Here is a 16,941-nt window from a genome sequence, read left to right on the forward strand (position 1 = left end):
CCACTTTATTGGACGATGACTACTAGATCACTCTCGTTGAGCTTTCTCCTTGGCCAATAATCCCGTCAGCCTCCTGCTTCTGATTTTGTATATTCTGACATTCTGTTCCTTCGCAGATTGCTGCACGACCACTGCAAAAACAACAATTAACCTTCTGAATCAAGAAAAGCTCTGCCCATCTACATCGACGATCTGCAAAATGCTGACCAATTCTTACAGGATTTTCTTCTTCATCGCCGGTCAAAACATATTAGGAGAGATGAATGGAAATCGTCTCAATATTACTTCTACGATACCCACAAATTCGAATTACCAGAGGATAAAATGCTGATAATTATAATACATGGACTCTGTATTAACTCCTCTATATACAACATTATTAATGAACTAAATAACCAAGATTACTGTTCAAAGCATTTAAATGACTTATATAATAGAAAAGAGTGCAAGCCTCTACATCTCATTCTAATCTATCTGCCTCAAACCAAAGTAAATTCAGTATTACTCACTTAGAGTATGTTCAAGGTAAAAATGGTATCACTTCACAGACGTCCTGGTCGTGTATATTGCTACAATAGCCAGGAATTCCAACATACTTTTTGTTTTGTACAAGAACTCCAAGCTGCATCTGCTGTGCTGGAGATCGTTAAACAAGAAAATGTGAAGCTGCCAAACAAACCTTTCGAAATCTGTATTTAAGCTTGGATCACACCTAGTAGTTTCTTAGGTTATGTACGGAACCGAAAGATTTTCAGACCTCCCAACCTGCGCCTTAGCCTGCTACCAAACCTTGGACTTCTAAGCTCTCCTACTCAACCAGCTCCTGTCATAATAGGCTTTTCTTCACTACCAAATATTTTCTCTAATAATCGCAGAAATGAAAATTCAATTCCATAAAAAATAGTGTAAATTTCTCCAACGTTTTAAAAATCTAGACTGTTATCACTGATGTCGTAAGAAAACTGATGTCGTCACTGATGTCGTCAGTCTAAATATTTGGAATAATTTATCATGATGACGAATAGCTATTTCAGAATTTAAAAGCATATGCCTAATTCTACCATCCGGAATGACACCACAAACTTAATCACTCACATGGAATGCTGATGGCTTGGTAGAGAAGACGTAGGAACTTATCAGTTGCATTGAGAGCCTTGATCTAGACATTTTCTCCATACAGAAGACACATCTCAAGCCTTCATCCAGTGTACTTCTTCCAAACAACTAGACTAACAGGAATAGTAGGCTTGTGAGACGCAACAGTACTATGATCGTCGCGACTACGACTTGTAGGTCGCGACAGAATCCTTATTTGAATACTTGCGTCAACTCTTTTAAAAGCACACTCATCACACTTATTCATGACAATATACACATCAAAATAGTTAACATTTATTGGGTTGGCAAGAAAGTAAGTTGTGTTTGCACAACTAGATATCGTTATGTTCATTTTGTTATGCTTCTGTTTTGTAATTTTTTTTCTTTTGAGATTTAGCAGCTTACACTTTTAGGTTGGTACAGAAACAAATTTAGTGTATTTCTATTTGCAACCGTTAGTTTACGATCAATTTTAACATGAGGGTCAAAAATAAACATTTTCGATACATTTGACTTTTTTTTTATTTTTATAAAGGCAAGAAAGCAGCTGAAGCTCACAAACAGATATACGGAGTTTATGGTGTTGATTGCTTAACAGAATGCGTGTATCAGAACTGGTTCAAAGACTTTTCTTCCGGAGATTTTTCATTTGAAAATGACCACCGTTCTGGCCGACTTTTTGAAATTCTGATCATTATGATATATGATATATATTGTTCTATTAATTCTCGTTTCTATTTCCTCTCACTTTTAGTTGGGGTTCACATCCCTATTTAGTCATACACTCCTTATACATTTCATTGTACAGTATTATATTCCATACTTCAGAACTTTCACTAGCTCTTCAGCATTAATGCAAATGCGTATTCGCCTCTATATAGATTAAATAAACTTTTATAATAAACGGTTTAAAAGAGACTCGTACCTCTGTCTCGCCATCAATCCCATGATTGAGTCCAGTCCAGAATTGTCTCATTTCTTTTTGATCGATATATAGATAATTTTTATTCAGTTACAGAGTGATAATTTGCATTACTGTTCTGTTTCTGGTAGACATCTCGCCTCCACAAAATATTAATATAAATTCTCAACAGCAACATTTTTTATGACCCTGTTTAGTTAAATCCGAAGCCGCGAAATGTTTCGCACATTTTCATTACTAGCCCTGGGAATTTTGACAACTTTTTTTCTAATAAAAATTACTGCTCCACCTATAGTTAAGGCACAAAAACTTCAGCAAATTTTCAGAAACATTAAAAATTTATAAAGAAAAAACTCGATAACAAATTTTACTTCGCAAAATCAGAAGTGAAGTTACTAATATTTGTTTATTAATTCTTTTTTTTAATATTTCACAAACGCTCAATATTCCCAGCTTTGTTGATACGGCAGACATCAATTATCCATCATTGGGAAAATTTACTCGTATATATTCGAAAGTTGGCTTATGACACAGTTGAGCGAAATGAATCAAAATTTACGAAAAAGGTAGATAAGACGAAAATATGATATATTAAAACATGGCCATCCTGGTCTTCTGATTTAAATCTATGTGACGTTTTCTCCTGGAGGTTTGTCAAGGACTATCTTTGTGCTCCGCTTCGCGCTAGTCTCCAAGATCTTCGCAATCGTAATATCTCTGTTATGGCTGTGGTCGACCATGATGTACTGAAACGCGTGTGGGATGAATAGAATTATTGTATAGATGTCTAGCGTATCAGGAAAGGTGAAGGCATTGAGCATTTATAAAATATATTTTAAAAAAATCAACCTGGATTTTTTTCCTCTTTTTTTTTTACGATATAGTATGTGTTGCATGTTTAAACATTGGGCGCTTGGGGCGAGCATCCATTAGCCCGGATAAGCTGCACCCAACCAGAACTTCCGGTTATAAATTTCGATAGTTGAAGATAAAATTTATTTAGAAAAATAGTAAAATTATTTTGCGAAACAAATCCGCGCCTTAAACCTGCAAGTCCATGTCCGTATTGTCCGTCGATATCTAAGGCCGGCGGGGCGCCGCGTGGTAAGAGTGGGATGACAACTATAATGCGCCTTTACAAATCAAGAAGCAGGCAGAAAAATTAGACTACAGACAGTACCTTACCAAATATGTAACGCGACGCAAGCATTATAAATAAATAATGGAGTGTGGACTACCTAGCAAATAAAACGATAAATTTATTGCACTGGTTGCAAGATAGCGGATAACTTACTAGTAGTAGTAGTACTAGCCAGAGTTACCCGTTCTGAGAACGGGATTTTATAGTGTTCGTCTTAAAAAGTTTTTTCTATCTTTTTTTGATTATATGTATTTAATAAAAGTATTTCTTCCTTTAATCTGGTTACAATAAATCCTTATAAACAACATTTGTAATAATATCCTATAGAATCCACGGGCAGTACGATTTTTAGATTATCTCTACTCCTTACTCTACTCAAAGCGAATTAGAATTGAAGTATTAATGTAATATCTGACAGTACTATCCATATTTCGAAGAAGTAAAATTATAGCGTTTAAATGCTTTTTCTCCCTAGAAAAGGAGGAGATCAAAATATTAATTGCCATTTTGTGCGAGAAATATCGGCACCATATTGGCGAAATCAAAGAATATTTACAAAACGAAATTATTTATTTTCAAGAATTATGCAAAAATTTAAACAACCTTAATCTAATTTGAATTTGTTTTATTATCTATTTCATATTTTGTAAAACTTAACGAATTTTTGATTAACAAACTCAAGGATTTCAAAGCGAGCAATGGCAACGTTTTACAGAAAAAACATTTTTATCTCCAGCGCATGAGACTGTGTATCGGAAATTTTAAAGATATGCTCATTTTAAAATTATTTTGCGATATTTCTTTTGAACTGAATTTTATGGTTTAAGTGCGAAGAACATGATATTTAATAAATAAAGGTAACACATAAAATGTTAAAAAACAAAAACCTTTGTGTTAAAAAAACACCCCTTTGGACGTAATTTAAAATTTGAAACCTTTCAGATTTTCTTTTTTTTTTAACATATAATTTTACAATAAAAATTTAAAATGTTTCATTTGTTAGCGGATCCAAGAATCGCCTTGGATCCGCCAGTGTCAAGGGGCCCCGAATTGAGCTTAAGCCGGCTCTGTGTTGCATAGTATATTTACTGTGAACTTTTAGAATGATTTACGAATTAAGATTAATCTTTGAAGGAACTATGATGAGATACAAAAGGACTTGCATTACATAGTTGCCATAGTTCACTCATTTTATAAAGTATGGTTTTAGAGCACTGCATTTGGTGTTATATGTGCTAAACATGTTTACGTAAATTGGAACTTCTGCATTTATAGAAATGAGAAATAATGAATATTGAGTAATACTAGAAAATAATTATTTCGAAATGTTTTATATGAGCATAGAAACTAAAGTGGGTCATTAGGAAATACGTGTTGTTTATTCTAGTGATATCAAAATAACAACAGTATATGAAAATGATTATGCATCTCCAAAAGACTCTAGAAAAGTTCTGAAGGACTATATTCACTCAATGTTTCAAATATAATTCTGCTCGTAGTTCTGGGAGCATTATGTTCAATCAGAGGTTAAGTTGTTATTCTAATACAGGGAATATTTTTTACAGTTTGAAAGATAAAAGATAAAATAAAAAGTTCACATTTTTACTCTCAAAAGTAGCAGTGGACGTTTTTATTGGACATAATTCTTCCAAGAAAGTCGAGAGAGTCTTACATTTTAACACATAGCTTTTTTAAAGAATATTCTTTTTAGAAGAACAATAAACTGAAATTAAATATTGCTGCCTCTCACAAGTTGTATTAATAATATATCATTTGCATTTATGCAAAGCTAACGTGCTTATATTAAAACAAATAAATACTTAACAAGCAGACGATAACACTATGCTAGTTCGTGTGAATAACTATGTTAATAGTTATTTAACGTGCTTTAATTTTTATTTAAAAAAGGTTAAAGGTATGTATCGTATTAGCGGTGTAAACACGGAGCGTACCTGTAATGAGTGATCCGCATCGCCATCTGTTGAGGGGAAAGGTAAAGAAAAGAGGAAAATCTTCATAAACATTGAATTATCAGAATTGCAATATGGACAGTTTATTAGCACACAATTATTCTTTTAATGCGAAAAGGTTTAACAAAATAAAGTTAATCAATTTTAAAAAGCTTTTGAACAAGTTTAGTAAAATATGTCGAGACGCCATTAAGCGCAACGACGAATATTACTTCCTTAGTTTCTACTAAAAATTTTATGTTTTTTTTAAAAAAGAATTATTAAAGTTTTGCCAGTTTATAATTTATATAGATCTTAAAAATCTTACTGACAGGCGATATAATAAACTCTTTATAAAATGAAATCGGGAATGTGAATTTAAAGGTCTAATTGTAAATTTTACTGTGTTTTTACTTAAATAAAGTGAATATAGCTGCCTAAATAACTAAACAAAGCCAGCAAATTAAATGTATTTAATTACCCGAAATAATTTTAAAATTAACATTAAGTAGATTATAAAAACAAAAAGGAAGCTAATTTTTATTACTTTTGGCACATTCAAAGTAATGGAAACTTTTTAATTGCCTTTCACACTGAATTTATGTAAAAAAACAATATATATATGTATATATATATATGTCTCTCTATATATAGTTATTAATTTTGAAGAAGTTTATTAAGTTTTGAATTTTAAGTTAAAACTAACGCATAAATTTTCACTAAAATTCTTCCATACTTTAATTAAATCCTGTATGAATATTTCCCCTTAACTTTACAGTAGGTTTCTCGCAGTTACCCTACAGTTGCAATCATAGTTTGAATACACCCATTTTCATTTTTATATTTGGCATTAACGTTGAACAGATAAAAATTTTGACTGTCTTAAAGTCCCACTCATCAAGCATGAAAGCAGTTAAGAACATTCTTCATTTCATTTCTGTGCTTTTAGAAATATATGTCTATTCCAACTGAGTGATTTAACTGTTTCTAATGAACACTTTACTTAATTGAAAATGCTATTTATTTCGTTGAGCTATTTATTTTGTTGAATTTCTACTTACATATTGATGAAGTAATGTTTTTATGCACTTGAATTGAGCTCTATAAAAATTTATTTTGAAAAGTAAAATTTGGTATGTCAAAGTCTGCCGCTGAATATTTAATGTAAAATTCGTACATTTATTCATTACTTTTCTGTTACTTTTTCGTAATGAAACTGAATGTTTGTTTTGTTTTTCTTTACAGACCCCCATAAAATATATAAAACAAGTAAGTTTTCATGACATTAGAGATTTTTATGGTTTAATTAATTAATTTATCAAATGCTTTTTTTTTAATCTTTGTGCTTTATTTCAGGCAGACAGTCGATATGGCCTCAGCGGAGATATGGTAATACTTTCTGATTTTTTCTTCCTTCCTCATGCGCTCCTTTTTAACATAACTATATTTTTAAAAAAAGTAATCCAGTAGTAGAGAACACTAATAACGGGCTTCCCTACTTTTTAAGATTATTGTGCGCATATTTATACCATTTAGTAACTTCTATAAAAGACGTAACATTAAGTGAAAGCGAAATAATAAGAAATTTTTTAACGTTAATTTTAAATTAAAATAAAACTGACTTAAAATTTTCAGTAAATCAATATATAACTCATTAATTGCAAATGGTGCATTAATAAACTTTGCATAAATGAAACCTGTTTAATATTTAATGGTGGAAGTGACGTAAATAATTTACTTTCTTTAATCTGAAGTAGCAAAAAACTGAAGATAATTTTTAATACAATTTCAAATAAATGTTGCTTTTAAGTATTACAGATAAGTTCTTCAAACGTTAACACAGTTAGCAACTTACTATTACAATAAGTTCTTACTTACTCTTAGAACTTACTCTTACAAGTAAGTTCTTCAAACGTTAACATAGTTAGCAAATTACTATTACAAAATTATAAATAATTGCATAATAATTATTTAGCATAATATTTGAGGCATGTTAAAAAACAACAGCACGTGCAGTTTATCTTCCTGTCGACCCCCCAAATCAAGTTGTACTCATTTTAAAGGGGTTGCCTCCCCACCTCCCAATCTTTGTTCATTGCTCTAACAGTTGTGGGCTTTAAAGAAAATGGATTAGATTTTATCTTTGAGTACTGTATTTGTCTTCTTTCATTTGATACACAATAAATAAAATTAAATTACTTTAATTACGGTTTTTTTCCGAGCTAAAGAGAAACTGTATGTGGATTACAAACTATATTTTCTCATAAATAAACAAAGAAAAGTTAAATACAGTTTTATGCTCTTCATTTTAATTTTGTACAATAATTCATTAATTTGCACAACCAGTATTGTATTGCAAAGTGTGTTAAATGATAGCTTTTGGGATTAAGTATAATTTCAGTTAAGAGATGTTTTATTCGTATTTAATTAAATGCAAAGTTTATCTCCTTCTTTCAGGTCATCGGACCCCCTGGACCCGCTGGACCTCCGGTAAAATATTAGTGATTTATTTTTTATGCTTTTCATTTGAATTAGAGAAGTGATTTTACAGTTGTGCAATATTCTTTTACATTAGATGTATCGCCTTCAAAACTACTTAAAACATTTCTACTTAATTTTATCAATTTTGAAAGTTATGAAGCAATTTTGTAACCGAAGATTAAATATCAATAAACGATGAAATCTTTGCTCAAGATCAATTAAAGAGCACTTAGTGTTTCTGGAAATTGAATTTTTTACCTAAAAAAATATTTGTAAATGCATCTGTCAAATGGAGACATTAGACCATTTAATGTTATTTCATTAAATTCCCAAATTAATTCGTTCGTATCTAGAAAAATTTACATTTCAACTGTAATTTAATTTTATTTATATATTATTTTAAAAATTTCCCATCGCATAATGTACATATTTTAAAAATATATATTTTTTGCGAATTGTATTACCTGTTTAATATTTGTACTTTCTTAAAAGTAAATAAGTAATTTTTTTTCAAATTTTCAGTTGGCTAGCAAATGGATTTACAATTGCGATAATTTCAGATGCATCATCTACATTATATTTCTTCATATCTATACACAATTCTTCATATGTGCTCTGAAAAAAAGTGTGTTAGAAAAATAATGAAACATGAATTGATTTTATAAAAAGTGCTTTTTCATGCAATATGAGAACCTTTCTTCGAGATCATTTTTCCGATTCATGTTTACTGAAGAAATATCAATCTGAAGTTGATTTTTGTTTTCCCTATTCATGATAACTGAAGAAATATCAATCTGGAGGTGATTTTAGGCTGAGAGTGTGTAATTATTTTTGTTACGGATTTTTGCTTTTTATACATTGAGGCCAAACCGCTTTCCTGCACACATTCAAAGCCTCACCAACCTCTCTTCTCAATATTAAAAATATTTCCGCAAGCAATGATAAATCCTGACAAAAGTCATGTGATCCATCCGAAATATTTTATCAGTCTTATATCTCATCATCAATCTCTATTGTACTTTTATACTCTCTAATATTTATTTTTATAATCATAATAATTAACCCAATTACTGATAATCTAGTTTACATAGCTTATACTCTCTGCCATAAAGACAACAAAATTTCTCCTTATTTAACTACCTAATTAACCCTTTAATCAGGCATATATTCTTAAAATACTACTAAAGCAAGGCCAAATCTCTCTATTTAAAACTCACTTTTTTACATATTCTCGGAGTGGAAGAAACAGTAGATGAATAAGACAGATTTTAATATAAGTAATAACACATTGGTTAAAATAGATCTTACAAATTAAGGAACACTAACAAAAATTTGTAAGTAGAAGTTATTAAATTACATGTAATTTATAAGATATCCTTACGTATATTTAAAAACTTTTTGTCTTTGATCCTGTTTTTAATTCTTACAATATAGTAATTATTTGTTTCCTTTCAGGGTCCTCAAGGTGTTCAAGGGCCTCCCGGCATAAAGGGTGATAAAGGAATGGATGGTCAAAAAGGAGAACCCGTAAGTTTTCTATTAATGAGAAAATAGCGTGTTAAAATAATCTCAACTTATAATTAATATAATTAATCTACTCATACGAAATATAATAACGCCGCTACGAAATTCATTCATTTATTGTCAAAAATGATGTCAAAACAGCATATTTATGAAACGATCTGTCACGGTAATTCGATTCCTGACTATGTTTCATAACGCAAGCAGGAGTGCGTTTCTCTTAGTCTTCTCATGCGTTTCTGAAGTCAGTTTGTTAACATCACATGACTCAGAGCTAATTCATCCATAATATGATTTTAGAAACCCAAAAAATAGGGTTATCATGTATCTTAAAACAAATGTCAAATAAAATACGAGCAAACTGTTGACAGAAAGTAAAAAGAAAAGTTATGAAGTCATCAAATTCTATCAATTTCTTTAATTCCAAAATATATATGATTAATCATATAGTGGATCATTAGGATATCTTTAATTTCTTATATAGTTTGCTGGAGACATCTACAAATAAAATAACAAAATTCATATTATTCAATTCTTTTGTTTCACTTTACCCATTTAAAAAAGCTAAGATTTCGTAAAAGCTAAAATATAAGCACTTGTTAATTTTTTTCATGTGACATAGGGACATGAAGAGAAATTTAAAATACTAATTGTTTTCTACTTAATATGGATTTATGCTAATCCCAGTAAAAAAGTTTGTGCTTTCGAAAATTAAATTCGTGATACTATCAAAAGTGAACCAAAAGCAGTTTTATCCAGTTATTTTTAAATTTTCGATCCAAATTGTTGTATATTTTAAAATAAGCAATATCTGCAAGAGACTCTTTCATTTACGTCAGCATAATAATTAACAAATCTATCAAAAAATTCATCTTTTTTTCATTTTCATTCAACTTTACTGTTTATAACTTGTTTCATCCTTTCGAATGTTTGAATATGCTTTAATTACTTTAATTACAACTTTAATTACCTATGGCGTAATGGCGTGAAAGCAAGAGTTTTGTATTAAAACATATTAACATGAAAATAAAGGAATGATAAAATTTCGCACTGAAGATTAATCGTAGTTCATAATTTTAGTCTTAAATCAAGGGATACTACAATGCCACAATTCATTGTAATGTACATTGAATTTGTTGTATTACCTCAATTGAATCTCCCGTCTTAAAATGAGATAAAATCACCGAAGTCGGCAGAAAAGTATATCTTGATACATTCATATTAAGCTTAAACAGAATCATGAACATACAACTCTTCCAAATAACTCTGATACTGCTAAAATTGAATTTTCCGATGAAAGAATTACTGCATGATTTAAAATACGTACAAATATTTTTATATGAATATATCCAAATTTGATATGTGTTAAAATATGCAAATTATTAGGAATGCCATAGCTATCAAACACAGGCTGTTCTCAATGATATAAATAATTGTGGTGATAATCCGTTAGTTACACGTGAAAAATTTTTAAATACCTGTAAAATAAGAAGGACATTGATATATGCCAACAAAGGAGAATTTCATTGGCTGTACCCAGGATTCACAATGAATGGTATGGAAAGCACTTTTTTTTGTAACATATAATGAAATATCTTTTTATTGGTGAAAGGAACTAGATGGCAGCTAACGGAAACGTAGATCAAAGAATGTTGTAAATGGTAACAGATGTATATTTCATCATTTAAATGTAAAATGTAGTACCGAAAATCAGAAACAAATACTGTCCATACAAAAAATCAAAATCATCATAGACTGAGATTTCACATTGGATGAACCAATCAGCAGCCATTCATCTCTGTAAAAAGCAGAAGTCTACTACAGTTGGCGCGAGTTTACTAAAATCGAAAACCAAGCCAAATAGAGAAAAGGTAATCTAGTACAACGAATTCAATTTCCATACGATTCGCATGAGATGGGGATGGGGGTAGAATATGCTACCAAAACTAGGTTCTTGTGGATGTTTTTGTTTCATTCATTTTTATTAAATGCATGCTTACATACATATCTATGTAAATAAAATGTACTCTAATAAACTTAATTTTGTTGAATATATAGTTGTTGTTGTTGTTTCAATATCCTTTAACGCGAAATTCTTTTAACACGAAAAAATATTTCAGTCCCCCTTAGTTTCGTGTTAAACGACTTTCACTATGTTTTTTTTTTTTTTTTTTTTTTTTTTTTTTTTTTTTTCAATTTCTGAATCACTAGATGTAATATATATCCCAGTAAAAGCCAGCTTACTTTCCCGCAATTTTTCTGTCTACTTTATTCTAAAACATGAAATCTAAGAAAATTATAACAGTAAATTTACCAAAATAGTATTTTCCATAAAATGTTTAACTTTATGTTTAGGTAAAATGAAGGATTATGATTAGTTGAAAAAATGCGGAATATCATAAAAAAATCAATACAAGATTTTAAAAAATTCCAAGTGCATTACATATTATAGAAACAAATATTACTCTGCTTCATATTATGTGCTGGGTGAACATTTCTCGCCTGCTGTTTTTGCAAGACTTTTCGTTTAAAGGGGGGACAGCACCCTGATGCAGCAGCTGCTTTTTTGAAGCCCGAATAACAGAGGAAGTCTAATTTCCGCTCAGCTTCCACTCGAAACCATTTGTGATTTCCCATGGTTTCTCAATTTAGTCCAAGCTGTAAACTGGGACGTTTAAAACCCTTGAACTGCAGGTTGTCTGAAACCGTTCTATTAGTTTTTGCAAAAGGAGATTGAATGTTGTTATATAAGTGATTTGAAATACATTTTTTTCTTTTTCTGCAGGGTGACAAAGGAGATAAGGGCGATCCTGGACCAATGGGACTTCCAGTAAGTTTTCTTTTTGCCTGCGTTCATCATTTTTATTTGTGATTAAAAGAAATAAAGCTGAAATTAGCTGACATCATGTACTTTACCTTCACATATATAGAGTGAAAAATCTTAACTCTTTAAGAAAATTCGGCGTTGAGTTTCTGACGAATCTACGCATTCCAGGAATGAAGTTTAGGTTTGGTTTATTTAATTACGGCAAAGCACACTAGGACTATCTGCCTAAGGGAAGGGATGCCTTCGTGGAGGAGGACTTTCTAAGGGAACTTGCTCGTATACACGTTATACACGGGGAAAACCACAAAAACGCCCATGCAGCCAGCCCGTTTGCGGGATTCGAACCTCGGATCGAACTACCAGTGTTCAGCGACTTTACCGCTCGGCCGCTGGTGGACCTGGAAAGAAGTTTAGAAAAGGGTATTTAATTGTCAATATGTAAGCCGTAGTTAAGATTCGAAAAAGGAAGGTTATTATGCTTCTCTAGTCATAAAATTTTTCCAAATCCCTTCCCATCTTTGCTTTGAATAAACATCTTCTCTATCTTAAGGAAAAAATTTTTTACCAATTTTATTTGCAAGTTACATTTTAAACGACTTGTTTGGTCTGTATACATTTTTATGTGAAGCTATGTCTGAGTTCTCCTTCCTTTCCTGTTCCTATCTTAAATTCCACAGGGCGAAAATAAAAAATCCGTGTAAATAAAGGGCTAAATAATGAAAGACTTAAAGGTCTTTCTGAAACCTCCTCAGTATTTTATTTCTTAAAATACTAATGTAACAAAATATGGCCCTACTTTCTTTCATACTTTGTTGGGAAGATGAGGAAAGTGTGTGTAAACGCCTATCACTACAGCATCGGTTAACTAAACTAATTTTCCTAAAGACTGATTATACCACAATAATTATACCACAATGGACACAGCTTTATCGAAACTCAGTTAAACCCTGGCGAATGGAGAAGCGGATGAAAAAGTGACTAATTCAATGAATTCGAAAACTGTTTATTCACTTTTTTTCTTTGTTTTATTCCTTATAGAATGTATGAAGGAAAAGCATACGATGTGTAATTTATAATAATAATGCATCGTACGCAAGCATACTTAATTATGAAATCTGCATTCAAGAGATCACTTTCAGATTCGTTGATTTAATTGTATCAAATAAAATTTGCTTTATATATAAATATTTTCTTAAGGGGTCAGGTAGCTTTAAATAAAACCCAAAAATGAAAATTTATGCTTTTATTTTTAAATTCGATTTCTAATGAGTATTTTAAAACACACCTCATGTAAGAATCCGCTGTAGAAGTAATATTATGCATAAAAAATATTCTAAGCTTTTGTTATTTGAAGAGCTAGCTGGTTTATTTACATTTGCTTTTCAGCAAATTACTGGTATTAAAATCTGTGGTCTATATGCATAAAATGTTTCTATATACAATTTTACGCAGGTGTCTAGTTACGCATTACAGAAAAATTATCGTATTAGCATTATCAATCTATTTAAGAATGTAAACGCTTACAGATTTCAAGGTAATTTCATCTTTCAATTTAGATTTTATAATAATGTGATTTTTCTGCTTGCGTGATTTTCTTTGACAAGGATTAGAATTTTAAGAAATTTTTGTTTAATTGTGTAAACATTATATCTGTATAAAACTACCATTTGTTGCTGTTCTGACTGTAATTAAATTTGAAATAATTATATGAAAATTATACTCGTCATTTTTATTGTCTCAATTAAAATTATGATTATGTATGTAATTAATACATTTAAATACATAACTAGCATAATGAAATTTGCAATAAGTAGCCTTTAAGTATTTAGAACTTGAAATTTTTTCAGGTCTTTTCGAATTTCTTAGCTGATATGCAACTCCTTAATTCATCAGTTTTGCAGTATATGTGTTTATGAATTTGCCATCAGTTGTTTGCAATTTCTGCTATTTTCTTGTTTGATACAGAAATTTATATAAATTATTGTTTTTCATTTTATAAAGGTTATCGAGTTTGGCTCGCTTTGGTAACATAAACTAGTTTCAAATTTCTAAAAGACGTAAAGCGAATTATCACTGTGTCTGGGGTCAAGTCTTGTCTGAAGTTGATACAAAGTCTTGGAACAAAGGTTTTAGAAGAACGTTTTTATTTGAACACAAACTTTGAGCATAAATGCATTTCTTGTTCTTACACCACCAACCAGCACTTCTGGCGCTGCAACTAAAATAACAGTCAAATTCAAATTTAAGGTATGACTAGTAGTCAAAGACTACACAATTATATCTGAATCTAAGCTGGCTCAGAAAACTTTAACCGGTGTATCAGTCTAAATATCAGTAACAACTAACGCAAAGCAGAAGAATTAAAAACTTATCAGAGCTGACTGAACTAAAGTAACACGGCCTCGAGAAACATGCACACGCTCTGTCTTACAATCCAAAACCTTCAGCGTAAATACTTTCTAACTCATTTACATTTCTAGGGAGGAAACGGAGAGGAAAAGTTATAGTAAAGGCTGAAATTATAAATAACTGGTTAGTTTCAAATAATAACCCTTACAAGGTCAAATAAAAGTTATTAGTTTATTTCTTGTTGTTCATAATTATTACGGTTTAAAAAGTTGCACCTTGTTTCCGCTATCCAATTTTAAATATGAATCTCACCCAGCGGTGAAATGGAAAGGACACAATTAGTGTCTTAAAATACTTTCTGTACCATGTTATTTTTTTTAAAGTTAAATTATTCTTTGCCTTACAGATTATTTAAGAGCTTCTAAATTCTAAATCTTGTTAAGTAATAGTAATTTTCCTATTATTTGACGTCCAAAATTACTCTCTTTCTCTTCCAGGGACCGGTGGGAGTTCGCGGTGATCATGGACCGCCTGGAGCTGACGGAAAAAATGGCGCTATGGTCTGTAGCAGCTGTTAAGTAACAGCTACCTATTGCTATTATTATTATTCTTTTAAAAATCAATATCAGAATACTTTCTATAAAATTTATTCTGAATTTCTCATTTAGAATAAGTTGCATTTAGTTTCTTTATTTATGCATCTGTTCTGTGCAAAATTGAATGAATTTTTGTTGTGCTTGAATAAGTGATGCTTAGCATTTCTGCATGATTTACTAATTTTCAAAATATCTACGTTTTTCATTAGAATCATTGCATCAATATCATACTTTTCTAAAAGGAAGATATTTTAGTGGAACATTCAATTTGTTTTAAAATATGTGTGATGAAATATTTTACACATGATAATGATATCTGGAGAGAGATTGCATTAATTTGGCTGAACATTCCAAAATACTTTATATAAAGGATTTCTTATATCGTTAATTTTCTTTCATATTTTTCACATTTTTGAGTAAGGTCGTAAAACGTTTCTCGTGTACCTTAAAGAAATTCAAATCATACACTGTAATAAACCTAAAACATTTTTTCTAGTTTAAGAGATCTGAACTGTCAATATCACTCTATCGGTAGAAGCGCCTTACTTTATGAGTGTAAATGGCGCAATTGGATTTAGGAGTTTAAGAGATCCAAAATGGTATAGAAATTCCAGAGAAGTTGCATTAGGGCTAAATTTGTTAGGAAACGTAGAAACGTCTAACTGTGAAAGTGCGATAAATAGTCTTCCACTTACAACGAATGTCGTTCCAAAGATCACGTCTGGCGTAAGTCAGACGTAATGTGGCATAAGTCAGGAGCTTATTTAATTTTGATAGCTTTCATAATATTTTTAGTCCAAAGGGGCAACTTGCTCAGAGGGACTCTTAATTTCGTTTTGACATTTTGCGTTGATTCACTACAAGCGTTGTTTCACTTTTCAAATTGTTGCTACCAAATAATATCCCCCTGTGTTATATTTAAAGAAATTAAGTAATGAAGAGTCTGCATAAATGTACGTATGTTTCTCGCATTGTGATAAAATAACGATACCTAGAAACATCCAATTTTGAATAACGTAATCCTCCTGCGAATATGGGCATCTGGAAGCCCAAATTTGAAATTTGGAATTTGTTTTATTATCGATTTCATATTTGGTAAAACTTTCACGAATTTTTGATTAACAAACTCGAGGATTTCAAAGCGAATGGCAACGTTGTACAGAAATTTTTTTTTTATCTCCAGCACGCGAGACTGTGTATCGGAAATTCTAAAGGTATGCTCATTTTAAAATTATTTTGCGATATTGCTCTTGAACTGAATTTTATGGTTTAAGTAAGTTCGAAGAAGATGATATTTAATAAATAAAGAAAATGTTAAAGAAACGCCCCATTGGACGCAATTTAAAATCTGAAACCTTTCAGATTTTATTTAATAAATTAGGCTTTTATTTAACACAAAATAAATGTAAGAACGAATAGGCATAATAAACACTTTATTTGTGGAAATATACATACGTATTATATGTATACATAAATAAGAAATCACTGCACTTACCTGGCATGCCTTCGTGATGTAAATGTTAGATATGTCGCTAGCAATGTGTGGATGTGTTATCTATATTTTCGGGTAGCCTCTAGGAACTTCAGATAATCTTTCTGCAGCAAATTTTTTAACGGTTTATGTTCTTGAACATTCTCCTTATTCCTTTTTGCATGTTACAACTATTTTTTATATTTGTACCATGTTACAAGTAGTTTTTACTATTAGATAAATTTCACTTTGAAAAGTTATCAAAACTTCATCATTCAATTTCCCTTCTTCATGTTTCATTAATTGTTCTACAGATTCCGTATTGATGCTGGATTTTTTTCAGAGTACCTGCTATTTCAACCCCTTCTTCGCCAATTTGCTCTACAGCATCATGCTCATATATGTTTTCGGCGTTTCTACCGCAGCAACGTTTTCCAAATTCCTCTCATGCATTTTTCGTAGACTCCTAACCATGGAGTTCCATTCTACGTATATTGACCATTATCACTTTCTTTCTAAAAAATCGTCTTATGTTACAATATCATTGCCAGTTTCTCTTAATGCATGAGGAAATGTAGTTCTCAAA

The 16,941-nt window shown here is 30.8% G+C and overlaps 1 protein-coding gene across 9 annotated transcripts in view; it reads left to right on the forward strand.

Annotated features, from left to right (window-relative positions):
• LOC118188117 (uncharacterized) overlaps positions 1 to 16,941 on the forward strand; it is a 343,874-nt gene that overhangs the window by 289,201 nt on the left and 37,732 nt on the right. For all 9 annotated transcript variants that reach the window (XR_015039676.1, XM_085811536.1, XM_085811539.1 and 6 more), the window contains 6 exons: positions 6,356 to 6,379; positions 6,467 to 6,499; positions 7,568 to 7,600; positions 9,047 to 9,118; positions 11,898 to 11,942; positions 14,786 to 14,848. Coding sequence is in view for 8 of the 9 variants with exons in the window: in XM_085811536.1 (XP_085667662.1) it covers positions 6,356 to 6,379; positions 6,467 to 6,499; positions 7,568 to 7,600; positions 9,047 to 9,118; positions 11,898 to 11,942; positions 14,786 to 14,848 (270 nt within the window). In the remaining variant the exon portion in view is untranslated. The remainder of the gene's footprint in view (positions 1 to 6,355; positions 6,380 to 6,466; positions 6,500 to 7,567; positions 7,601 to 9,046; positions 9,119 to 11,897; positions 11,943 to 14,785; positions 14,849 to 16,941) is intronic.

The sequence above is a fragment of the Stegodyphus dumicola genome, chromosome 2 (genome assembly GCF_044657685.1).
Source record: "Stegodyphus dumicola isolate Sdum_Otavi_A_Nest chromosome 2, ASM4465768v1".
NCBI classification, from domain to species: Eukaryota; Metazoa; Arthropoda; class Arachnida; order Araneae; family Eresidae; genus Stegodyphus; species Stegodyphus dumicola.